Raw genomic sequence first — 27,098 nt, forward strand, 5'->3', positions numbered from 1 at the left:
AATATACTGGCACACTACAGATGCATATATGCTTTGTCCTATGTAGCTAATAGCAGTTTTGAGGAAGAGAGGATTTGTACTGGAAAAGGGCTAAACCACCCTTCATCCAATCAAAATTCCTGTCTTCTCATAGCCAATCAATCAATCAAAATTGTCAATCAAAATTCTTATCTTCTCATGTCTTTTAGGAGGAAAAAAACAAACCACTGGCAGAGCCACTCCCAGATATCCCATATAACATACAGTTTGTTCCTCAGCATCCCTGCTGGAGTGATAAATAACACCGCAATGTTTTATGAAAAGACATTTTGTCAAAAATTGTATTCAAAAACGTGCTTATAGTTTAAAATAGAATCTCATAAAATACTCTGCAGAATCAATAAATGACATTATGGAAATGAACATTACTGAAACAACATGTTGTGTTACATGGGCTATTTCTCATGGATACACTCTTAAGGCTCCCATTTGGAGACAAACAGCAGCTGCAGATGTCCCCATCTGAACTGGGACCATGGTGGGGGCAAGATTCAATGATGCTTCCTTCCCTATGATGCAGTCCCAATCTAGTTCAGGGCATCCCACAGCTGCAAGCCCCAGCAGTATAGCTAGTGCATTTGACACTCAGGGTGGGTGTTACCCCCCCTTTCTTTATACAACACCCTTGACTGGAATATTCACCAATCATAACAATACTAGCATGAGGGTGTGCAGCGATTTGCATCCTTAGGAGAGGAGACTTTCAAGGAGGCCCTCAATTTGAGAGGTTGCTTGAGAAAGAGTCATCTTGTGAGGAAGCTTCTGGTATGGTCATGACTTGTTTCATTTTTCAACTACTTGCAGCTCCTGCAAGTTTTGCAGCTGCTGGGATTTCTGGTGCACCACCAAGTCAGGGTGCAGCAGTAGAAAGGGCAGTGCTTCAGACTCCGGGGCAAGGAAGATGGCTGGTGCATGCCCACCTGGTGGCAGTGTTCATGAAGAGCAACTGGCTGGCTGCAGCAACACTGTGGTGCAGATCCTGCACCTGCACAGTATCAGCAGCTACCGAGCCTATAACATCCTCCAGGACCATGACCTCTGGCCATGCCACTTCTTCTCCAGCTGGCCCTACTATCTGACTCCTTTCCCCTCCAGTGAGCCCTGGTAGCTCCCTGGAGCTCCAGCTCCCTGAAAGAGTGGAGGGGCATAACAAGGTATGCATACTGGCATCCATTTAGCACCCCCTTGTGGCCGGCACACAGGGTAGACCCCTGGCCCCTATTGCTATGCTACAGGCAAGCCCTTTAGATTCTTGAGGAAAATCAACATAATTCAGTCTGAATGCTCCAATAGTAAATGCTAGCTTATTAAATAATTTTCAAAAGTGCTTCTCATAGTAGATGCTTATAACCCACCATTTAAAAAGTTCCCGTGACTAGATAAAACTGTAACACGTACCTACTACATCATCATGTGGCTGAAAGGAGGATACTTTGTTTCCAACTTGAAGAAAAAGAACATAAAAAAAGAAAAATTACTGTACTGTACTTTTAAAAGGCAATCATATATGCCAGTGGTACTCAAACTATTATGTAGAGTTTGAGTCACTCTAAGTGTTTGTGGGGGTGGAACAATTGCACCAAAGGTGCGGAGCCAGGGGCTTGGTTCCTACTCACCAGTCTGCTGCAGCATCCTGGGGTGGTGGTGGTGCAGGGAACCCAGTAGAGCCCTCAGCAGGGCTCCCGAGCCTCAAAACATTGAAGAAATGTGATTGTGACCCTCTTCTTGTTTTGCGATTGCAACACAGAAGTGGGTTGTGATCACATTTCTTCAAAGTTTTGAGGTGCATGGAGCACTACAGAGGGCTCTGTTGAGTTCCCTGCACCACCACCCCCAGGACACTGCAGCAGACAGAAGAGAGTAGAAACCCAGCTCCTGGGTCCCCACCGGTGGTGCGATCATACACCCGCAAACACTTAGAGAGAGCCTCCCCACACATCCCCAGACACTGCAGCATTCAGGGGTGAGGAAAAACCAAGACCCTGGGTCCCTGCCAATGGCGCGATCGTTCTGATCATGCCACCACCTTCCCCCTACCCAGGCAAAAACAGAGCTTAAACAGGAAAAAGCAGAGTTTCACAGGTTGGAGTGTCACAATGCCCCTGTTTGAGAACCACTCATAGAATGTAGTCTTCAAGGTGCAATTTATGACCCTCAAAAAGAACACAAGGACAATTTTAAGATCCAGAGGCAAAATAAAACACTTGGCAATATTCTGAGATGTGGGGGGAGGGAGTTGTGTTTGTCTGCCCCCTCCCAGTAGATTAAGAAAGCGGGTATTTATGTGCAAAGTTTTGCATTCTTATGAGGAAAAGGTGGGTGACAGCATTGGAAGAGGGTGTTATTAAACTTGGCTGTCCAGTTATATTTCCTGCCTAGGCCTCAACTATCTATTCAAAAATGTTCCTCCCTAGACAGCAACTAGCTGCACTGCACAAAGTTGCTTACAGGGCAAAGAGCTCAAGAGACTCAAGCAAATGAGCTGAATCACAAGATGCAGTGAATTGCAAAATCCCCAGGGTCATTGCTAGTATGACCTGGAGAAAAAAATCTTCCAATCTAAGTCAGTCCAACTCTGAGCATAAGCAAAACCCATTCGCCAATCAAACCAAGGAAAATATAATTGGGTATATCTGTATTCTGTCCATTATCCTGTAGTCAAGGCAGATGCTAGAGCAGGGCTATATGAACCAAAGCCAAATATGCTTATGAGCTCTTCCTGAACCACCTATAATGTTCCTGCTTATGCTTCCTGTCTGGGACTGCAGAAATTGACAGATGCAAGACAGATCTAGCTGGGTATAACAGCATGAACTTCCAAAGGTCAAAGGATACCATACACCTTTAACATCACAGCAATTCTAGTTTAGCTATCCTTTCTGCAGGTGTCCCAGTCAAGGACGACCATTTTTCATGTACCTGCATAGCTTCCCTTAAAACTTATGTCATTATATGTTGGTAAAACAAAGCTTTGAATAACACAGGCCTGAAAACCTAAGGGCGAGAAAACTTTTTTCAAAATTTATGGTGGTTTTATAAGAATTTGGAGTGCTGATTCCAAAAAATGGCATCCGTTTTGCTCTATTATGTCTAGTTTCAGAGATATGGCATAGCCTCGTTAGTGAATGATGCCTACACAATGGCTTCCTCACAAGGAAGCTACTTGAACCATTTACTGAAGCTATGCTGTATCTCTGAAACTTGATGTGATAAGGCAAAACTAATGACATTTTTGGAATCAGCACCCTAAAAATACCCAGGAATAGGTCTAACTTTTAAGACAGCAAAATGCATATTGGCCTGTGTAATTATTGCACTTCATTAGAAAATAAGGCTGCTGAACTTTTTACTACAATAAAATAAAGAATGTAGTAATACCAGAATACAGAACAGACTGTCAGATGTTAGGAAGTAAACAACACTTCTTGCCCTCCCAGGACCCAGAGATTAGTCTGATGTAGCAGACATTCAAAACAGGTTTGGAAAAGATGGCCCTACCCCATGGTTTGTCAGTGGCATTAAACTTAATGATAGATAGGAAGGTGAGAATAGGTAAAAGAAGAAAACTTTCTAATTCCTCCTACTTGTCATACCATGAATCACCGAGCCCATTGTCATTGTAGCGGGTGGAGCAAGGGGTGAGATCAGACAAATTACTTTACTTGTGAAGTAGAGTAACTGGCCCACCTCACCCCAGCAGTGTCTTTTCTAGTGGCTGTCTGCTGGTGTTCTTTTTGCATCTTTTTAGATTGTGAGCCCTTTTGGGACAGGGAGCCATTAGTTATTTGATTTTTCTCTGTAAACCGCTTTGTGAACTTTTAGTTGAAAAGCGGTATATAAATACTGTTAATAATAATAAATAATAATAATAGATATGCAGAGTGCTCATGAACATCCAGCAATCCCTGACACTCTCCAGTTTTCTGTGACACTTTAGCCAAGTGTCTAAAGTTTAGCCAAGTTTCTTCTGTGACCAAGAAACAGAAGCCTAGATTGGACTATGGAAGTTGCAGCATGCTAGATTCCCACTGGTTGGTTATTTGTGATGGAGAGAAAACATGGACCACAGCCTGCATCTAGATATAACATTTGTTGGTAGAAGAATGTCTCATGGGGAACCTCCAGTTTCCATACTGTCCCCACCTGCCCCACACAAGTGGAGGAAGTCTAAACTTTCAGCAGCAGCTTGTAACAATGATCTATTTTCCATTTTGTCCAAACACAGGGAACCCTAGTTAACAAACCAGGATATCAAATCATGACTTGCTGTCCCAGTTTGTTAATTAGCTATGGTTTGCATAAACCACAGTTTCTCATACTTGGAAAAAAAGTGAAACTATGCTTTCTTACAAACTGCAACAGGAAACTTTAAATTTCCTTTCCCTTGTATGCAGGAGGAGAATGTGCAAACTCATGGCTTGCTGTAGCATGTTGTTGCAGTAAGAAACCATGATTTGTTGTTACATCTGAGTGCAGCCATAGCATCTCCTTTACTCATAACCTGTACAAGCCTCCCTGTACAGGACATAAGAAGAAGACTAGCTCCAGGTTCTTTAATTGTCTGAATTTCGATTGGTAGGAATAGGGATGCCCTTTACTATGGAACTTTTCCCCCCGATAAGTCTATCAGGCTAGCTCAGTTTTCTGTTTTAAAGACTATTTAAAAAAACAAAAAACAAAAAATCAACTATAGTTTTGTGGGCACTTGAGGAAATAAGGCCTGACTATGTTTATTAAGCATTTTGTCAGTAGCTGAAAATCAGTTTAATGGTGCATTTTATTGCTCCTTTTAGGGTGATTTTACTACCAAATTGTAGGTTGTGAGCATTCAGTTGTTTTTAGGATTGAATTTTGTTTGTATGATTGTTGTAAGACATCTTAAGGGCTCACAGGAACCATGCTGACAATGTAGAAATGAAAAAAGAAAGATATAAGATTGAAATTGCCTCAAAGAGGAACAGAGGTTACTGCTTCTCCATTATGATGTCTCTGTTGATGGTGGATGGGCTAACTACCATTAAGCAAGCTTGGCCCCCATAGCACTTTACTTTTCCTTTAGGAATTAATGGCAGCCATTCACTGATGTAAACCTGAGAGAGTAAACTCGCTCTTTGACCTCAGTAAAGCCAGCCACAAAGAATGAAGTCTGATAGGAGAGTGTCACAGAAATATTGGAAAGTGGTTTTATATATAAACTCACAGACACGCAAAAGTGACAGTTCACTGCTGCACAGTTCAAGTAATGTTTGCTAATACTTCATTTTTCAGTGCCAAAGATTATAGGAACATGATGCTATTAGTATACTCACTCTCCAATACAACACCAGCAATTTCCCTCCCAACAGGTAGAAATTCCTTCTCCATCTTGATATCTGATAAGAGCTAAGACAATTAGCAGAAAATATCTGTTGCCAAGGTTAATAAATAAGCACATCTATTAAAATATAATAAATATAAATATAAAATATATATATAAACATAAAATATAAGCTTTGGTCTTGTCAAAAGTTTACTAAAAGGAATTGGTCTATGCCAGAGTAATAGAAAAGGTAAATAATCCATTACAGCTACTACCCTTGATAATATAGAATTGGCTGTGGTATGGTATGGTTGGCAACCTTCAGTCTCAAAAGACTATGGTATATGCCTACAGCATCCGGTATTCCCAAGCGGTCTCCCATCCAGTACTAACCAGGCCTGACCCTGCTTAGCTTCTGAGATCAGATGAGATCGGGCATGTGGTAGCCACATCATCTACATTATCATCATCATCCAGCATCATCTACTCTATGCACCTGTGGATTATTCACAACTAGATACTTATTCACAAATACTTAAGTATTTAGCAAATAGTTACAATCTTGAATGTACTTGCACCAATAAAATAGCTTCATTCAAAATCTTACACACTATGGTTCTGAATCTACGAGTAATTTAGAAAATGCTGCCAGACTGATTTCCAGAACTATGGGATCATAGAATTAACACCCAAAGAAGTGGGCAAAAAGCATTAACTAACCCTATTGGAGTCAATTTAAAAGTAAACAATAATTAAGTAGAAGTTAGAAGAACAGTCTTTAGGTAGCAGCTGAAGCAGTCATAATATACTATAATACTTCAGCTTACTGATGGATCATGTGGAGACTCTCCACACCAGATGTTCTTGACAGGAGCTAGCAAGGGAATGGAAGATCTCCAGGCAATAGAGGCAATTCACATGGTAAATGTCTCTGCTATGGTAATTCTGGAGCAACCATTGTGGGGAAGGTTGTTTAAAGCAGCTCACAGTATGGTTATTAACACATGGAAACCAGTGATATTGGCCTTAGAATTTCCACTTTTTTTCACTCATGTACCCATTATGTACTGGAGTTAGAAAGATTGTGACTGACAGACCTCAGCAAAGTGAAATTAGATTTATTAAAGGAAACATATAAACAGGAACCACATAAGTGAACCATTTTACAGTTAAAACATAACAAAAGATGGAATTATTTGTGTTCAACAGTTTCCTATATCCTAAAAAAAAGGCAATAACAGTGAAATCTTATGCATGTCTATTCAGAAGTAAATTCCATTGCATTACACGTGTGCCTTTACCTCATTTGGATAAACTTGCCACAATAATGAACTCACAGCCCAATCCTTACTAACTTTCCAGTGCCAATGCAGCTGTTCCAACGGGCTGCGCATGGCATTCTGTGATGGAGGGTAGTAATGGAGGTCTTCACAAGGTAAGGAAATATTTGTTCCCTTACCTAGGGGCTGCACTGGTACTGAAAAGTTGGTTAGGACTGGGTTGTAAGGCTATGATCCATTAGAAAAAAGAAAATATTTCTTTTCTCAGCATGTAGTTGGTCTGTGGAAGTCCTTGCCACAGCATGTGGTGATGGCATCTGACCTAGATGCCTTTAAAAGGGGATTGGACAAGTTTCTGGAGGAAAAATCCATTACTGGTTACAAGCCAAAATGGGTATGCGCAACCTCCTGATTTTAGAAATGGGATATGTCAGAATGCCAGATGCAAGGGAGGGCACCAGGATGCAGGTCTCTTGTTGTCTTGTGTGCTCCCTGAGGCATTTGGTGGGCCACTATGAGATACAGGAAGCTGTACTAGATGGGCCTATGGCCTGATTCAGGATTCTTATGTTCTTACACACCTGGAAGTAAACTCCATTAAAATCAGTGGGGTTTACTTCTGACCAGATATACATAGCATTATACAGTTAAATTATACTGTTCACTTTAGAAAGACCAAATTCTCTCCAATATTTAACAAAAGAAAGTAATATACATATACCTTTTTATCAATCCGGCTAAGAGCGCAGGCTTTAACTTGTACTTTCACATAGTTGTCTCTCACAACAGGAAGGTTATCCTAAGGTGAATTGACACAGTTCACATGCTATGGACAGAATGTATATGTAAACAGCAACAATACCTTCCTTATTTTTTATAGCAAGTCCACCATATTGACTACATAACAGAATAAGAAGGAAGGATCATGGGCCCAGGAGATTACAGTATATGGAGATCAGGGAGAAAATTCCTTATGTCCACATACAGGGGAAAATCGCACATGTAGCATTGCTGAAGCAGCAAGTTGCTTTGTGCTTGAAAAATTAGCTTGCTTTCTTTGGTATTGTTAGCAGCTATCAAAGCAGCAGTAAAAACATAAATGTGAGGTTTTCCAGAAAATGGCAAATTCGAGAAGGGGTTTGGAGCAAAGAAGCAAGTGGAAATGAGCGGGCTTAACCTTTCCCAGTCAACTGTTTCTATGCTACAATTCCACATCCATAAGCCACTTTTCACTTTGCAGGGTTCAATGTGTGTTTGTGAGGGTAAATGCATGTCTGGAATTTCACTGGATGGGAGGGGGACCTGAAGCCATAGATAGGGGAAGGGGAAGGTACCTCTAACCCATACTGTTTCTCTGGTGCAGTCAACCCATCCTATCTGCTTTTACACAATACAATCCACTATCAGAGTTTTGTCACACATACTTGTTTGCACATGATCTTCTGTTCCACTCTACAAAACTTTGGTGATGCACAGTACTCTTGGCATACATATAGTTTTGTTAGCTTGCAGTTACAGAGAGATACTTCATTATAGAAGAACCACCACCAAATGGAACCTATAATTACTTAAAATTTGTATTACATCCTTTACCAACAGAGCATACTGCTGCACTTTTGTGCATCAAGAGTCAAATGTTAACAAATTTCATAATTTCATTGTAAGAGAAAAACTGATTTAAAACTGATTTCATACATCTTCCTGTAGCAAATTCAGCATGGTAATGAGTCTTTCACATCTAATTCTTCATATCAGCATAGAACTGCAGTCAGAAGAATGTGTAGGGCAATTCCCATGTATGTTTACTCAGAAGTAAGTGAACTGAACTGAGTCATTTGACCTAGGCTGCATTCTTTTTTTTAGCTTGAAAAGATAGGTAGAAGTGATGTTTCTAGCATGCTTTCAGTGCGGTTCTTTTAAAAATGACAAAATGGCAACCCATTAATGAAATCAGTTATATGGAGGTCACCATGTTGTTACCATACACTCCAGAGGCTGCCATGTTCCTGCATAGAAAATAAGAGGAAGCGCTGTAAGCATGGAAGTGGCCAACTTTTCTAGCTCCAAGCTTAATTATAAAAATAGCATGGCTAGCACTCTAGAACCTAAAAAAGAAATGTGCCTCTACCTGTTAGAAGTTTTAAAAAGCAGCTCTTTTGTGCTTCTAGTGCTAGAAGATAAAAAAAAGAACACAGCCCTAAGTTCTGTGGAAGTTACTTCCAGGTAAGTGTGCTTTAAAACTGCAGTCTAACAGCTCAATGTATATCTAAATCATTGGTTCCCTACCTACCAGCAAACACCACGCCTACACCTGGGTCCTTTTCAGACCACTGAATGTGTAGTCATGAGAGGATGTGGTGATGCTGTAATGACATCATTGCCAATCATTTTGGGCCAAACCAGACCAAGGGAGGGCAGGAGGGCCCCCACAAATGCTGGCAAAGTGATGAGCGTGCAGTGTTTCACTCAACCACCAGGCCCAGCCAACTCAAAGACCATAGGCTGGGAATCCCTGGTCTAAATAGTTCAGTTTAACTTGTTTTACAGATAGGAATCTTTATTCTCCTAGGATTACAGAGTTGAGGGTCCACATGGTGAAGGTCCATACCAATGCTAAAGAATGTGTATTGCAAATAGCTAGTGACCTTAATGTTATTCAGCAATGCACAGATATTACACAAACAACACATTTTGGCATAAGTACAATTTTAACTTCCTCTGATTCATGCAGTTACTCAATGCTTCCAGTTCCAAGTCACTTTCATTTCTGAGAAACAAGTGATTGGAATTTGTTTGTGAAATCTTTCTTCTGTGGAAATCAGCTACAAAAGATATTGTTTCCTCACTTTAAAGAGCTTTACTTATTTACTTATTGAATTTCTAACCCACTTTCTCTCTCCAAAGGGCCTGTGGGTAAGCCTGTGAATTGTTTCACAATTAAAAGCCACTCATGATCTGGCAGCCAAGACTGAGTCCCTCTTCTTTTTGTTCCAATTTTCTCCCTCATTTTTGGCTTGGCAAAACCCACAGTCCACACAAAGTACAGCTGGATTTGAAAAAAGAGTCAGAAACCCATCTCAAGTGGTTGTTTCTACTGCTTCAGAGGCAAACTCTAAAAGCATAGACAAACTATGGTTGCACAAACAATAGATAGTCCAATGCGGATGTAATGGTAAACTAGTATTTGCACAAAACAGGAAAAAGAGGAGTTTGGAGTATACAAGTCCAAAGCACAGCCCAGAAAACCAAACCATGGTTTGGCCATTGTATGTGAACCAAGCCTATACACATGGAATTCTAAAAGTTTATAAATGTAGTATTAAACCATACAGATACATTTTCCCTTTAACTATAATAGAACTGTACTGACTCAAATATTCATCGTATCCACGAGAGTTTGGAATAGTCACCTTTTGTACAATATACTGAAAATATCTCTGTGTACAAATTAGTAGTTCCTAAAGGTCTTTACTTAAAGTTAGTGCAGCATCTAGAGATCCGGGGGACTGCATCCTGTTGGCAGAAGCGTCTTCCATCCATAGAAGATGATTGCTACTCATGCAAGGATCTCTTGCACAAATGGGTCTCCTTCCGTTCATGGGTGGCATTTCTGCTGATGGGGCGCCACTGTGCCAAAGTTTAGGATGCTATCCTTTGTCTTTGTTCATTACTCACCTCTGCCCTACCTTCTCAGCTAGGGCAGCATGATTCAATGTAGGTTCCTGTTGTATTAATATTTACATACAAAGGATAATTTTGAAAAGAGAGCAATTCCATCTGTCAAAAACATCTTTTCTTCATAGCTATTAAAAGTTAAATCATGTAGCAAGACATATACAGTATTTAATAGCACATCAAAAGAGATCCATAAACTGATCCACAGCATTCTGACATACTCATATAGAGATCATCCTAGCCTTTATCAGCGGTAAGCCTTACGTACATGCAAGAGCACAACAGAGTGAAACAGAGATTTCATGTTTGCTGAATTGGTATGGATTCATATGATCTGATCTTTTACCAAATAGCTTACCTTTTCCAGAAAAACAAAATCTATTTCTTCTCCAGATGAATCCTGCTGCCAGTATAATCCCTTCATAATGGCCTTGGGAATAAAGAGAGGAAAATGAAATAATTTCTAAGAATTCATAGCAATGATTATTGGATATATTTATCATTAAACTAGAACAAGTTTAAGAGGAGAGGATGCAGAATAATACATTCTATGAGTTTTGAGAGGTGAAACTTTGACTCAATGGACTTTTAAAGATATACTTTTTTCAGCAGAAAAAAGTTTTCACATATGCAATATACCACATTAGCTCTCCTGGCCAGCCTTGTCATGTTCTTTCTCCCCTCAAGCTCCTTGTCCACCTGTTCCTTCTCTCTCCACAGTGTGTAAGTCTCCAACTTCTCTCTTCCTTTCTCTCATCTAGCAGCCTCTCATGAAGTTTGGTGCACCAATCTAGCGAGGTAATGTTCAAGTCCCACAGCAAGTCTTGGGAGACTTCATGGGTCTGATTTCTCCAGATGCCCTCAAACCACTAGAGAAGCCAGAAGCCATAGGAGCTACGTCATGGATTGTGGACCACACTTTGACAAGCACTGGTTTACGCTGACTGATAGTATCTCTCCAAGGCTTCCCAGGCGTCTTTTCCAGTCCTTCTTGGATTTCCCCAGGACTGAACCTGAGAGCTTCAACGTGCAAAACATGTGCTCTACCACTGAGTTAATAATTCTACTGAGCATTTACAAAGTGCTTTCTGAGCATGCAAACCATGTCACATGCAAACCATGTCACATGAATGATAATTCTTATAATAATCCTGAAAGATAAGTAAATATTATCCTCATACTGCAGTTCACGAGTTGAGGATGAGAGAGGCTTACCTAAAACCACCTTATGAGTTCCCAGCAAAGATAAGATTTGAAATGGATAAGTCAATTTGGACTACAAAATCAATTTGCAGTAAATATTACACTACAGCCCTATCACTCGCAAAGCTAGTTTTGACCACCCAAAAAAGCATACCACAGCTTACTTTTAAGTTAAAAAAAAAATTCCACAGGCTATCCCCACAGGGATTTTATGGGGAGCAATTCTTTTTAGCAAACAGGTTTTTATTTATGGCACAAGTGTGCACAAATCATTGTATTATTCATTCCCTCAGTAATAGTATGTTTCACATAGTGTAATTGTTCATTGTCCCAGCTTGTCAAGTAGGAATAAAATGCAAGATAATGACTGGTATCAAAGGCCTCTCCATGAGTTTCTGGCTAAACTGAGATTAGAATTATGATTCTCCTAAACAGCATCCAACATTTTGCGGTGTACTAGACTAGCTCAGAAGTTAGGTCAAGATTGCTTATTCACTGGAGTATATTTGAATAATGAGAGGGAATGGAAATGAAGACATCAATGCTTTTCAAACTGTGTCCTAGGGACACTATGGAGTACCTGAGAAGCTTATTTGGTTTTTCAATGGGATTGGTAACGAGTGCAATACAAGCTTCCCTGAAATTCATCTTGGACAGTGTCCACTGTAACTTTTTTTTTCTTTAAACACACAGATGCAGGTGATCTTGATAGTATACTCCCTGTTTGTGTGGTTCAATGGCAACTCTAGCCAACACCCTATACAGTACATTCTAGAGTCCAGGGCCCTCTAGACTATATCCTAGAGCAGCCATTTTTCAACCACTGTGCCGTGGCACACTGGTGTGCTGTAGATGGACCTCAGGTGTGCCACGGGAATTTGGGAGAGGGTCATTAGTAGTACCATTGGGGGATGTGAGCCCCCCACTGACTGCACAGTGTGCCTTGTCAATTGCCCAAAAACTGATAGTGTGCCTTATTTTAGTGCCTTGCCAGTGTGCCACGAGATGGAAGAGGTTGAAAATCACTGTCCCAGAACCTAAGACCAAGACAATACACCAGCATCTTCTGAAGACAAACTGATGACAAAAAGGATTATTGAAACTAGGACACCTGAAAGTCAGTTAGATTAGTTGTAATAGTGGGTTGTAAAGGAGATTATTGTAAAATTCTGTTTCAAATAGTCACATACCCATAAAGAATAGGGAAGGTCATGCATGGATTGTCAGATGCTCCTACACTACACACATAATCTGGAATCCTGAGGATTCATAAACAACATAAAGTTTCTAGTCCTAATGGCTGTGAAGATCTGCATGGTAAAGATATGTAATTATATCTGTAACCATCCTACTCCTTGTCAGGGACAGCCCAAGACCCGCTGACACATGACATGGACTGCCAAATGCTATGCCAAGTGCTATCCCCCTTTTCCTGATGATGTGCCAGGCTCCAGTCTTCCTACTTTCCAAAGTTCTAGCTTAGCACTCTCTTCCCCTCCACACTTTCTGTTCCTTGCTGACTTTTCCAATTCAGGGAGTGAAAGGAAGAGCAGGGGAAGGAAAATGCCCCCCCCCCAATATGCTGCCTGAGGCTACTGCTTCATTTGGTCTCATGGATGGGCCAGCCTCACTCCTTATCAATTTCATTAATCCTTCCACAATTCCCTACCAGGTGCTGCTGCCACCTTCAAGCTTATTCTCAATGGCTTCTTCCACTTGTACGAGTAAATAGAAGATTTTTTTGTTTGCTTCTTTGATTTTAGAGCATAGAATAATTGCAAGAATGGGTGATGGCAGGCACCTGGATGATATTAAGCGTGTAGTTAAAGCACTTAGGTCTGAGTTGGCACATGCTGATATTCAATAGCAATGATTTTTTTTTTTTGGCAAATATTCTATTTAATTGCAGACCTAGTTTCTTAAAACATCACCCCTTCTGCAGCACCTTTACTACATATTGCAAATTATAATATATTTTACTCCCCCATCCCAGGCCAAGGGCAGAGCTAAAAGTTCAGACTAGAATAGAATGCAAAGTTCAGAGCTTTGCCCTTCATGAGAGAAGGCTACTTAGAACCCAATCCCATCCAACTTTCCAGCACTGAAGGAGCCAGGCCAATAGGTTCTGCAACCTGCAGTGGGGACAAAGTCACAAAGGCCTTCTCAAGGTAAGGATTTGTTTCCTTACCTCGAGGCTGCACTGTCACTGGAAAGTTGGATAGGATTAAGCCCTTAAGAGCCCAATCCCATGCATGTGGTCACAGAAGTGAGTCCCTTTAGAGTCAATGGGGCTTACTCCTGAGTAAGTGTGTATAGGATTGCAGCCTGAGAGCCCAATCCCATGCATGCCTTCTCAGAAGTGAGTCCCTTTAGAGTCAATGGTACGTGCTCCCAGGTAAGTACAGCGAGGGTTGCAACCTGAGGCTCCAATCCTATCTACTCCTACCTGGGAGTAAGCCCCATTGACTGTAATGGGACTTACTTCCAAGCAGACACACCCAGGCTTGGGGTCTCAGAAGCCCCTCTCGAGCCGTGAAGACAGCTGAGGGCCACATGGGGCCGGGGCTGCTGGTCGGACAGGTCAGAAGGCCACAGCTCCGGTCTGCGACGCTAACCCCACTCCCAGCTCGCCTGCCTGCTGCACCCACTCGGTCAGAGCAAGACCCCGGTTGCCATGGCAAGCGCTGTACCTCTCTCGAGTCCCCTTTCTCTGATTCTCGCGGCAAATCCTGGTTGGAAAATCCTAAAAGCTAGCCCCACCCCCTTTACGAAGTGCGGCTAACAATTGGCCAGCACAGCCGTCAATCTATGGAAAGAAGCGGGGTGATGAGCGAGGAATCCTCGGTCCTGACGCTTTCGAACCATGAAAACCAATAACTTCGGCAGGAGCGCCCCGCTCGGCTTTGAAGACTACAACTCCCAGCATGCTTGGCGCAACGCCGATTGCTTTCGGTCCCAGCGTGCATCGTACGATGCAGCTCCAGTTGCTCGGGAGGAGGCAATAAAAAAAGTGGAGCAGGCCATGTGGACAGGGGAGTGGGTCGTTGTCCTGCATGTCCTTTCGTGTAAAATGGTTTAAACTCCCGGCTGCTCTTCGAGGCTTAAAGCCTCCAGTCCTTGCAGCTCCTCTTCCTGGGCTGCAGCTGGTGGATGAGATGCAGTTAGTCATAAGAACATAAGAACAGCCCCACTGGATCAGGCCATAGGCTCATCTAGTCCAGCTTCCTGTATCTCACAGCGGCCCACCAAATGCCCCAGGGAGCACACCAGATAACAAGAGACCTCATCCTGGTGCCCTCCCTTGCATCTGGCATTCTGACATAACCCATTTCTAAAATCAGGAGGTTGCACATACACATCATGGCTTGTACCCCATAATGGATTTTTCCTCCAGAAACTTGTCCAATCCCCTTTTAAAGGCGTCTAGGTCCCTGAGCCTCATCACGTTAATTAGACACGGTGGACTTTGGTCTGCCTTGGGAGCGGCTGAAGGACACAATCCTATGCACGTCTGCTCAGAAGTCAGTCCTACTGTGTTCAGTGGGGCTTACTCCCAGGAAAGTGTGATAGGATTGTCACCTTAGAGCCCAATCCTATGCATGCCTCCTCTGAAGTAAATCCCACTATAGTCAATTGACCTTACTCTCAGGTAAGTATGGATGGGGTTGCCGCCTTGCAGTACAAGCCTATGCATGCCTCCTCTGACGTAAACCATTGCAGTCAATGGACCTTACTCCCAGGTAAGTATGGATCGGATTGCAGCCTTAGAGCCCAATTCTATGCGTGCCTACTCAGAAGCCAGTTCTATTGTGTTCAGTGGGGCCTACTCCCAGGAAAGTGTGGACAGGACTGTAGCCTTAGAGCCCAATCCTATGCATGTCTACTCCGAAGTCCCATTATAGGCAGTGGGCCTTACTCCCGGGTAAGTATGGATAGGATTGTAGCCATGCAGCACACGCCTATGCATGTCCACTCAGAAGTAATTCCGATTACAGTCAGTGGGCCTTACTCTCAGGTAACTATGGACAGGACTGCAGCCCTACAGCCCAAGCTTCTGAATGTCTACTCAGGAGTAAGTCCCACTGTGCCCAACGCGGCTTGCTCCCAGGAAAGTGTGGTTAGGATTGGGCTGTTAGGCTACAATGCTGTCCACAGTTTCCTGGGAGTAGGCCCCATTGGCTGTAATAGGACTTACTTCTGAGTAGACACGCGCAGGCTCCCCTCGTCGGGGCGCCTGCCCGCCTCTCCCCATCCCAGCGCTGTGAACCCGAGTGGGGGACTGCGCACCGTCATCGGGAGAGGGGAGGGGTCTGGGTGGGGACTCGCGAGGGTCCTCCTGCGGACGGGCGCGCGCGCGCGCGTGCTGGCGCAGAGGGGAGGGTTTGGTTGCGCAGTCACACGGCCAGCGCGAGCGGCAGCCGAGCACGTCCCCTTGCCCGAGACGGCGGCGGCTGAGAGGAGGCGGTTGCGGCGGGCTCGCGCGGGATGGTGCGCCTGGCGGGGGCGGTGGCCTCTGCCGCCGTGGCGCCGGGGGCTGCGGCTTCTCCCCCTCCGTCCTTGCCGTGGGTGTGAAGGGGACACCCGAGACCCGACAGAGATGAGGTCAGCGATGCGTGGCCGAGGGGAGACGGGTGGCGGGCGGACGGGCGGGGAGAGCGCGGGGGTCACCCTGGCGAGGCGGGCGCAGGCGCGGTGACGAGAGCGAGCCCGAGGGGTCCCCACCCCCTTCCCCACACAGCCCTCCCCACGCCCGGGCCCGCATTCCCCTCACGCCCCCCCCCCCCGTTTCTTGCCCTTCGAGCCCTGCTCCTTTCGGTCCTTCATCTGCTCGCCCCCTCCCGTCCCCGGAGCCCCTCAGCCGGCCTGGCCCTGCGGGTCTGGTCCTCCCCCGCCCCCTCCTCAGCGCCTCCTGGGTAACAGGACAGTGATCTATGGCCAGTGACCCGGCAGCCCAGATGGATGCCTTTGCTTTCAACGGGCGCTGGTGGGGGTCGGGTCGCCTCCCTCCGTTCCCTCGCCCGCCCCATTCTCCTTGCCTTCTCCCGGGGGGAGAGAGACTACGTAACAAGCAGACTCTGGGTTTGAAGTCTGGGCCTTGCTTGGGAGACCTTTAATCGAAACCAGGGGTCTGCCTTGCCTGAGAAGCAGAGGGCACAAGCCTAGGCCTGTCTACTCAGAAGTAAGTCCTATTGCGTTCAATGGGACTTACTCCCAGGCAAGTGTGGATCGGATTGCAGCCTCAGGCACATACACAGAAGGTCTCCTTGGGCCGCCTGAGAGTCCAGTCCTATGCATGTCTACTCAGAAGTAAGTCCTATTGCGTTCAGTGGGACTTATTCCCAGGAAAGTGTGGATAGGATTGTAACCTGATTGATCATCTCTGTGTTTTGTGGCTTTGTGAATTGGCATGCCCATGTCTATTGAAAAACCAGGCCAGTCCTATGCATGTTTACTCAGCAGTAAGTTCTATTGCAATCATCAGGGTTTACTCTCAGGTAAGTGTGCATAAGATTGTAGCCTAAGGTGTCTTGGCAGGCTGTCAGTTGGAGAGATGGTGGGAGAGATTGTTCAGTGTTCCTAGCTCTGAATTCCCTGGTAATCCAGAAATCACTGCCTGAGGCAGCAGCCATGGTTTCTCTTTTCTCTGTCACACGCCTTGACATTCTCTCTCTCACACAAAAAGGGGAATGTGGCTGGGTTTTTCTGTCTGGCTTGGCTTTTTTAATATTCGATGTCCCTTTCTCAGCCTTCACAGTCCTCTGGTGAGTGAGGAATGCCATTCCATCCCTTGGGGAGACTGGTATTGAGCCTTGTAAAGAAACAAGGCCATCATAATGTAATTTCTTTTCTGTTTGCCCTGGACTAGAATTGATTGTGTATTGATTGCCTATGTACTCTTAGGCATCTCCTGCCATTGCTTCCTTTTCAGGGGTTGTGCATGTGCCTTTTTGCTATCTAGGAAATTGATTTCTAAGAACAAACTCTGTAGTTGATAGTCCACTGAGAATTTTTAAGGATTGCATTTTTCTTAATGATGCTCCATGACTGTTCCCATATGATGCATGTCAGATGAACAGAATATGTAGAATTCGAAGTATAGTATGAAGCATCTGTGGATGTATGCAGATATTCTCCGTAGCAGTCCTTTACACAGTGAACCCTCAATTTTAACAGACTAGTGGGGGGAAGGGATGTCTGTTAGTGCTAAAAGCCTGTTAAATCTGAATGCTCTTATGACAATGCACATGAACAAAACATGTATAACTAGTTTTTAATGAAGCAGGTGGCAACTATTTTCAAAGCCTGTTAAATAGAAGTCCCTTAAGTTGAGGGTTCACTGTACTGTAACTCTTTGGGCATGTTGTTAAAGAATGAATTGGTTGCTATGAACATGAATGTAACCCATTGAATTCATTCTCCAGGAGAGTGTGGCTGAAGAACTAGTTGCATACTTGGACCTTTTATGAAACTGTTCACATTTATTTCGTAATGGGATCTGGGTTTAAAGATTTAGGTTGCAGTAATTTACAATCTTTACGTCCAAAGTTAGAACTCACTAGACCTACTCTGAAGGATTTGGGATTGCATTGCATCCCATGAAGCATGCTGTGTAAACAGTGGCATGCTACAAAATGTCTAAAGGCATATTACAGCTAATAGCAGAAACACAGGAAACTTTAAAATTCAGATGTAGAATATTTTGTTGACTATAGCTGATGTGTTTGCAGCTGGGATGTTATTGAACTGAATTTCTGAGGGGGGAAAATAAGTTGATCAGATAACTAGACTGAGTATTAGGAAAACTGGTCTGCAAGATTGGACAGTGGAATAGGCTATTTGGAAAAGATTTGCATTTGTCCATAAATGTTTCCATAAAATGGAAGAACATTACATCTAGCATGAGTACATCAGTCTATCTTTCTATAGTGATCCAAGTTCCACCTTCTGCTGGAGGTCTTTTCCAGTGATTTCATGTGTTAAAGCACTCAAGTATATATAACTATGAATATGCATCTTCTTGGTATTCCTGAGCCATAAAAATCACCCTAAACCTGCGGTTTTCAAACTTTCAGGGAGTTTGAAATCTACAGTAAGTCTTTGTGGGGGCGGGGGGGGAGGCAGCAAGGGCAGGGAGGAGGCAGCGGTGCAATCTCCAGGATTTTGCCACTCAGGGGGGCTGCAGGGGCTTGGGTACACTTGCCCAAGCCTCCTGCAGCCCCCCTGAGTTAAGGTTTAGCCTCCGGCAGGGCTCCCCAGGTCAGCGAAAGTGAAATCGGAGCGACTGCACCCCGCTCCGCTAAACCGGAAGCAGAGCGCGATCACTCCACTTTCCCTTCTGACGGGGCTGCAGGGACTGGGGTGCACCCTCCAGTCCCTGCAGCAGCCGTTCCTGGATGTGGGGAGCTGTGCGTGAGCGCCTGCAGGGCTCCCCAGAGTCAGGGAAAGTGAGAATGGAGAGATCGGGAGCGGGGTGCAACCGCTCTGCTTTCACTTTCTCTGACCTGGAGAGTCCTGCCAAAGGTCACGCAGGGCTCCCCGCACCTCCGGGAGGCTGCAGGAGGCTTGGGCAAGTGTACCCAAGCCCCTGCAGCCCCCATGAGCGGCGTGATCCTGGGGATCGCGCCGCTGCCCTCTCCCTGCCTCCTGGCTGCCCCCGCCCCTTAAGGGGAAAGGGACCAGGACCCACAGGCTGGGGCGTCGTGGCGCCCCAGTTTGAATACCACTGCCCTAAACTGTAACTTATAATTATTGTTTTATTATTGCTAACTTTGTTTCAAGTGTTTATAAAATACAGCTTTTCAGATTTTTTTGTTTTTAAAGTGAGTGAAAGAATGAAAGGTATTGAAACTGCAGTATCTCACAGTACCAGATAACTGGAAGCAGAACTGCAGTTTCTTCTAGGTGTCAGGGAATTCTGCCAATAGCATGAGGGGGAAATGCATATTTCTAGCAAGGCAGGGAGGCAAAAAGAGGGAAATGATCTAACCTAAAGGCCCCTTTAATTCAAACCACAGAATCATTGGCTTTTAAGCTGAAGCAGCTCACAGATCGTTCAAGCTTGTATGATTAGTACTTGTATGCTCTCACTTTGGCAGTTTTACAGCAGTCATGTTTTCACACAGATGAGCTGTTTCAGAACAATTTATCCAGTGTATTAAGCCCAGAATCTTTTCTTCAGTGTTAACAGAGAAAGTGTTGCTTAAAGCTTCAGTAAAAGGAATTGATGGTGTTGGCTTTCTTTAGGAGGTCTACAGTTGGATATTAGTTTTTCCCAGGTTTACATCTTCTTGAGAATTCTTTCAAAATATGTTTCTTTAGAAGCATCAGATTCAGATTTGTGTTCCAGTTTTATCCCCACATAGTTTGAGATGTGTTTCATAAGACTCAATAGTGCTAATTTAGGGTTATTTAGGGTTGGGGCACAAATAAGAAGATTTGGAAAGCAGATGATTTTTGAGATAAAGGTTCAAACTAGACATGCTGAAGGAAACCTTGTTTATTCTCATGTGTCCATCCTGTTCACATCTAAAGTGGGGAAGGAGGAATCTTTACAACAAAAGATCTTGTCTTAAATGGGCAACAGGAGCCAAATGCTGTCCCTCATTACCTTGCTGCACTCTGTTGACGGAGACATTTTTCTCTTCAGTTTTCAAAATAGTTGATGAAATACAGTATAATGTGGTGAGATTAAAAAGTGAGACTTCAGCTCCTCTCATCCATATGCACCTTGTTTGTTAAAAGCAGACTCCTCCGTCTTCAATGTGAACTCTGAAAACACTTGAATAAACAGTCATTTCCGCTCTCCTGTTTAGTTTGGCTGTAAAACCTGATTCTCTTGGATATGGTCAATCTGTGTGTAGCCTTTATTGGTTCATTGTTTTGGGGTCCAGTTACATAGTTCACTAGAAATGTGTTTGGATGTTTAAGATGTCAAATTGACATAATATATAGTAGGTGAATAGAAATCTGGGCTGCAGTTCAGTTAAATGTGACTTAACTTAATCCTGACTTCAGGAGGACCCTAAGATTGTGGTAGCTAGTTTTAGAGTATTCCCTCCGTTTTTGTTTAACCAATGTAACATTTGGTTAAAGTTTGATGCAAAAGGGGAAACAAAGGGAAGAGAGTATATGATCCTGCTTTCCTAACTGTGCTGAATGTCCAGCTAATGTTATATAGTATTTCCATCAATCCTCCTTATTTTATTGTAAGATTTTGTGCATACAGAGATATAAGAATGCTGCAGTCTAAAATAACTTACAACAGCGATAGACAAAAGATGGAGGAGCTAATCCAAAAGTTACTTAAATTGTGATAGACATGCAATATGCAAGTGTCTGAAAAATTTGTTAATCAGCATTTATTTTATTTATTTAAAATATTTCTATCCCACCTTTCCCATGTTGGAGCAAATGCCCAAAGCGGCTTGGCTACACTGTTCTGTTTTTCCAGTTTATCTCAAAGCAGTATTACAGTACAATCCTAACCCTGTGCCAGTATAGCCAGGCCACATGACTTGGAGCAGGGGTGTCCAAAGTTTTTGGCAGGAGGGCCACATCATCTCTCTGACACTGTGTCGGGGAGGAAAAAAGAATTAATTTACATTTAAAATTTGAATAAAAGAATTTACATTTAAAATTTGAATAAATTTACATAAATGAATTCATTAGAGATGCAACATATGAATGAATGAAGGTCTTGCAATAGCTCAAGGCCTATAAAAAGGCCTTGCACAAAGCAAGACTGGCCTTTCCTTTGCTGCTGCTACTGCATCACAGATGTGAAACAGCAAGCAGTGGAGGGAGCCCTCATCCCACAGCTCATGCAAAAGGTCAAACATTTGCCCTCATGCTGAGAGTAGTTGTGTCCAGCCGGTGCAGGCTCCAGCAAGTTGCCGGAGGGCCAGAGGCTCATTGGAGACTGGGGGCTCCTTGAGGGCCACATTGAGAGGCCTCAAGGGCCGCATGTGGCCCCATGGACAGGGTTTGGGCACCCCTGATCTAGAGGATATCTTTTCTCTTACCCTATGTAACACTGTAGCCATCCCTATGGAGCTTCTCAGATCTGTGCCAACTATTTAACTGGCGCAGATCCAAGAAGCCGGTGCAACACTGGCTTGGCCAGAAGCGGGGTTAGGATATGGCAAGTGCTGCTGCCGCCACTGATCCCACTTCCTCCCAGGCCTGATCCTCCCCCCATTATGCTTTCCCCTACTCAAAAGCCCCTCCCCCGAACTACCCTCCTGCCACCCTTTCTCACCCCCGTTCCGCTTGGCACAATCTTACCTGCTTGGGATCTAACCCAGCTGGGAGATAGTCCAGCTGAGCTCAGATCTGGTTCTCAGATCAGCATAAACATGTCTTATGGGCTCAAATGCTGGCTTGGATTCAGTTGTCCATTAAGTAGAAAGCACCTCTTGATTGTTTGCTTAAATATGAGGTAGTTAACTTTGTAGATGAACACGAAAGTTTTCCACTTCCGTTTTACAGTACAAATACCGAATTTGGCTAACTTAGATTTGAAAGGAAGTTGTTTGACCTTGTGTTTAGGGCAGCTTTTTAAAGGTGAGAACCGAGTTTGAGATGGATCTGGCAGACGTCCTAGGACTTTGTAAGGTTTGCATCTGATTATTTCTGTATACAAAAATACATGTTTTCAGTGACTTTTGCTTTTAGAAAACATGAAGAGTTTTCTCAACATTTTCTTCAACATTTTAATATGGCACTTAAAGACTGAAAACTTATAACTAATGTTTTGGAAAGTCCCACTAAAAAGGAAATTTAACTTTCAAAATCTTCGTGCTATGTTAGAAGAAATATTAGCTACCTTATTTGAACATTGAAAGGATGGTCTATCTGATCTTTAGTAGTTGTTTGTTCATAAGCCTTCCCTTATGACTTTGGAATAGTGAAAATCAGCAGAGGGCCTGACTTCACAGCACAGAAATTGGACTATAATGCTAATATTACTATTGCTATCAAAGTTTCATATTATTATAATCTTTAAAAACTACTGAATTAAAAATGTTTTGCTTTTAGAATTCTCAACAAAACGCACACGTATAACCTTAAATGTTTAATTTAAGGTTGTAAATTGATCAGATGTACTATAACCAGATATTATATGTACTTGCTAATTGAAATATTTATATGCTGCTTTGCAACAAAGTTTACAAAGTGATTTATTTAGCAAAGGATTGGGAAAAAAATTGATTCGCTATTCTGAAGAGACTTACAGTTTTAGACACATGCACGCACGCACGCACACACACACACACACACACACACACACACCTGTGAGATACCAACAAACTACCTTCTGGAAGAATTCTATCCTGGGATGTACAGGGGCAAATGCTTTCTCCCTGTTAAATATGGGAGAATTGCCACCAAAGATTCCTCATTGCCCAGTTATCAGGGCAACTAGTCAGTGAAGTGTAACCTTTGTTTATTTCTTGCCCTGATGTTTCCTGGGGGGAAAAATAATTATACAGGATTGCCTTTTTCCCCCTGTTGAATAAATACTTAATTTTTGTCTGGAAATAATTTAATTTTGTTTGTCTCAATCTTGTTGATTGAGTCTCAGATTTCTGTGAGTTAAAGGTGAAAGATATAAACCAAGCATTCTGTGTGTGTGGTGTGATGCTCGTGCATGCACACACACATTGATACAGATTTCAGACTATTGCTATTAAAAGTAAGTAGTGCTAGACTTCAGCAGGGTATTTCTGACCGCAAAGCCAACGCCATGTTCCCTGGTTTCGTTTGGTGGTTTTCCCTGCCAGAAAAATGAGAAATTTCTCTCATATACCTGCTGAAATCCATCATCCCACCTACTGTGGGAAGTGAAAGAATTTTGTCCCTGCAGCTCCAGTCATCAGCAGGACCTGTCACTCTCATCAGTGCTTATGCACCGACTCTGTCGTCTCCAGCAGAAGCCAAAGACAAATTCTATCATGACCTGGCCACCACTGTCAAGAAAATCCCTGTAAAAGAGCCATTGTTCATCCTCGGCGATTTCAATGCTAGAGTTGGTGCTGATAACAGTTCATGGCCCACTTGCTTAGGTCAGTTTGGCACTGGGAGGATGAACGAAAATGGCCAACGCCTGCTAGAGTTTTGCTGTCATCACGGTCTCTGTGTCAGCAACACGTTCTTCAACACAAAGCCCCAACATAGAGTCTCTTGGAGACATCCAAGATCAAAGCACTGGCACCAGCTCGACCTGATCCTCACCAGACGCTCCAGCCTTCCCAGCATCAAGATCACACGCAGTTATCATGGTGCTGCCTGCGACACTGACCACTCCCTGGTGTGCAGCAGAGTGAAACTGCAAGCAAAGCGACTGTATCACACGAAAAAGGAAGGAAGACCTCGCATTGATACCAGCAAGACCCGGGATCAGAGAAAAGTGGAGGAATTTGCACAAGCGCTTGAGGAATCTCTTCCGGGCCCGGCTGACGCAAACGCATCCAACAGATGGGAACATTTCAAGAATACCGTTTACAACACCGCCTTGTCCATATTTGGCAAGAAAACCAACAAGGCGGCAGACTGGTTTGAAGCCCACTCTGAGGAGTTGACACCAGTCATTCAGGAAAAGAGGAGAGCTCAAGCAGCATACAAGGCCTGTCCCAGTGAGCGCAACCTGCAGGTCCTCCGAACTGCTCGCAGCAAAGTCCAACAGACTGCCAGGAGATGTGCTAACGACTACTGGCTCCAGCTCTGTTCCGAGATACAGATAGCAGCTGACACGGGCAACATCAAGGGGATGTATGATGGTATCAAGCAGGCCCTAGGTCCAACACAGAGGAAAATTGCCCCTCTGAAGTCTGCCACAGGCGTGGTCATCCAGGATCGGGCGCAGCAGATGGAACGCTGGGTGCAGCACTACTCTGAGCTATATTCCAGAGAAAATGTAGTCACCGAAGAAGCACTGAACAACATTGAGTGCCTGCCTGTGCTGGAAGAGCTTGACAGTGAACCAACCCTAGAAGAACTTCACGTGGCCCTGGACTCCCTTGCCTTTGGCAAGGCACCTGGAAAAGACAGCATCCCTGCTGAAGTCCTAAAATGCTGCAAAGAGATCATCGTCACTGAGCTGCATGAAATCCTCTGTCTCTGCTGGAGAGAAGGTGGAGTACCTCAAGACATGAGGGATGCAAACATCATCACGCTGTACAAGAACAAAGGTGACAGGGGTAACTGCAACAACTACCGCGGCATCTCTCTCCTTAGCGTTGTAGGAAAGCTGTTTGCCCGAGTTGTACTAAAGAGGCTCCAGGTACTTGCAGAGAGCGTCTATCCAGAATCGCAGTGTGGATTCCGAGCCAACAGGTCCACCACTGATATGGTATTCTCCCTTAGACAACTGCAGGAGAAATGCAGGGAACAACGACAGCCACTCTTTATAGCCTTCATAGATCTCACAAAGGCTTTCGATCTGGTCAGCAGAGACGGCCTCTTCAAGATTCTCCCCAAGATTGGATGTCCACCCAGGCTCCTCAGCATCATCAGATCTTTCCACAAGGACATGAAGGGCACTGTTGTCTTCGATGGCTCCACATCAGACCCTTTTGACATCCGAAGTGGAGTGAAGCAGGGCTGTGTTCTTGCACCAACCTTGTTTGGGATTTTCTTTGCTGTCCTGCTGAAGCAGGCCTTTGGAACTGCAACAGAAGGCATCTATCTCCGGACCAGATCAGACGGAAAGCTCTTCAGCCTCTCCAGACTGAGAGCAAAATCCAAAGTCCAGCTGAAATGTCTGCGTGACTTCCTCTTTGCCGACGATGCAGCTGTCACTACCCACTCTGCCAAAGATCTCCAGCAGCTCATGGATCGTTTTAGCAAGGCCTGCCAAGATTTTGGACTGACAATCAGCCTGAAGAAAACACAGGTCATGGTTCAGGATGTGGACTCACCTCCCTGCATTACAATCTCTGAGCATGAACTGGAGGTTGTCCATGACTTTGTGTACCTTGGCTCAACGATCTCCAACACTCTTTCTCTCGATACCGAGCTAAACAAGCGCATCGGTAAAGCAGCTACCACGTTTTCCAGACTCACAAAGAGAGTCTGGTCCAACAAGAAGCTGATGGAACATACCAAGATCCAGGTCTACAGAGCTTGCGTCCTGAGTACACTTCTGTACTGCAGCGAGTCATGGACTCTTCACTCACAACAGGAGAGGAAACTGAGCGCTTTCCACATGCGCTGCCTCCGACGCATCCTCGGCATCACCTGGCAGGACAAAGTTCCAAACAACACAGTCCTGGAACGTGCTGGAATCCCTAGCATGTATTCACTGCTGAAACAGAGACGCCTGCGTTGGCTTGGTCATGTCGTGAGAATGGATGATGGCCGAATCCCAAAGGATCTCCTCTATGGAGAACCCGTGCAAGGAAAGCGCCCTACAGGTAGACCACAGCTGCGATACAAGGACATCTGCAAGAGGGATCTGAAGGCCTTAGGGATGGACCTCAACAAGTGGGAAACCCTGGCCTCTGAGCGACCCGCTTGGAGGCAGGCTGTGCAGCATGGCCTTTCCCAGTTTGAAGAGACACTTTGCCAACAGTCTGAGGCTAAGAGGCAAAGAAGGAAGGCCCACAGCCAGGGAGACAGACCAGGGACAGACTGCACTTGCTCCCGGTGTGGAAGGGATTGTCACTCCCGGATTGGCCTTTTCAGCCACACTAGACGCTGTGCCAGAACCACCTTTCAGAGCGCGATACCATAGTCTTTCGAGACTGAAGGTTGCCAATAATAAAAAAATAGTGCTAGACTTAGTGCTATACTCTAGAACTATACTGAGTAGTGCTATACTTATCTGTTTCCGTGATGTCTTTAATCATAGTGTTTGGTGCAAAATGGCTTAGCTCCCACTGAGCCATAAAACTTAATCTTCTTGCCTCTGCTCTAGTCAAAGAATCTGTCTCCTACTGTTTTGATTTAAAATGCTTGTGCACAGTGGTCCATTAGTGTAGACTGAAGGATAGAAAAACAGAATATTACTATGAAAGTACCATTCAGTACAACTTATAATATACAGGCAACTTATACAAATATTAAAGCACTGTTAAAATGTACTTCTGAAATAAAGTTACAACCCAATCCTACCTAAATCCTCCTCCATCGATGCAGCTGTGCCACCAGAGTATGTGCTGCATTTTGTGGTGGGGGGCAGAGCTGGAGGTCTCCTCTGGTTAAAGGAATGTTTGTTCCCTTGCTTGGGGTTAAGACCTCGGTACCACATTGGGTCTGCTTGGACCTGCACCAGTGATTTTGTTGGCACAAGTCTGACTAGACCCAGAAAGGCAGATTGAGGCCAGGAAGGGGGATAGGATATTGACGGCACCACAGTGGCCACTGATATTGCCTCTTCCCAGCCTTGATCTGCACAAGTTCAGCCATCCCGTGCCTCCCACCAGCCCCCTCTTCTGTGACCATTTGCCAGAAGCTTTGATGGCCCGGCTGCACTGAATAGTTTCCTTCTGTGGCAGCCATAAAATATGCTTTGGCACTGGAAGGCAAATTCTGGCAGTGCAGCAGCCCAATAGGATTGGACCATTAGGCTGTAATCCTTTGCGCACTTTCCTGGGAGTAAA

The 27,098-nt window shown here is 44.2% G+C and overlaps 2 protein-coding genes across 8 annotated transcripts in view; one reads left to right on the plus strand and one right to left on the minus strand.

The window, feature by feature from the left end:
• The window catches only part of CRYZL1 (crystallin zeta like 1), a 40,511-nt gene extending 26,163 nt beyond the window's left edge, over positions 1 to 14,348 (minus strand). For 3 of the 4 annotated variants that reach the window (XM_066621208.1, XM_066621207.1, XM_066621205.1), the window contains exons 1-5: positions 14,187 to 14,348; positions 10,652 to 10,723; positions 7,340 to 7,417; positions 5,349 to 5,421; positions 1,438 to 1,482 (exon numbers count right to left, since the gene is read on the minus strand). In XM_066621208.1, the coding sequence (XP_066477305.1) occupies positions 1,438 to 1,482; positions 5,349 to 5,421; positions 7,340 to 7,417; positions 10,652 to 10,717 (262 nt within the window). In that variant the 5' untranslated portion in view covers positions 10,718 to 10,723; positions 14,187 to 14,348. Of the gene's footprint in view, positions 1 to 1,437; positions 1,483 to 5,348; positions 5,422 to 7,339; positions 7,418 to 10,651; positions 10,724 to 14,144; positions 14,162 to 14,186 lie in introns of those variants that run through there. The other variant, XM_066621206.1, reaches the window with a different exon arrangement.
• A 1,525-nt stretch (positions 14,349 to 15,873) lies between these two features.
• The window catches only part of ITSN1 (intersectin 1), a 139,726-nt gene continuing 128,501 nt past the window's right edge, over positions 15,874 to 27,098 (plus strand). For all 4 annotated transcript variants that reach the window (XM_066619146.1, XM_066619147.1, XM_066619148.1 and 1 more), the window contains exon 1: positions 15,874 to 16,098. Coding sequence is in view for 1 of the 4 variants with exons in the window: in XM_066619147.1 (XP_066475244.1) it covers positions 16,094 to 16,098 (5 nt within the window). In the remaining 3 variants the exon portion in view is untranslated. The remainder of the gene's footprint in view (positions 16,099 to 27,098) is intronic.

This window comes from Tiliqua scincoides, chromosome 3, assembly GCF_035046505.1.
Source record: "Tiliqua scincoides isolate rTilSci1 chromosome 3, rTilSci1.hap2, whole genome shotgun sequence".
Taxonomy (NCBI): domain Eukaryota; kingdom Metazoa; phylum Chordata; class Lepidosauria; order Squamata; family Scincidae; genus Tiliqua; species Tiliqua scincoides.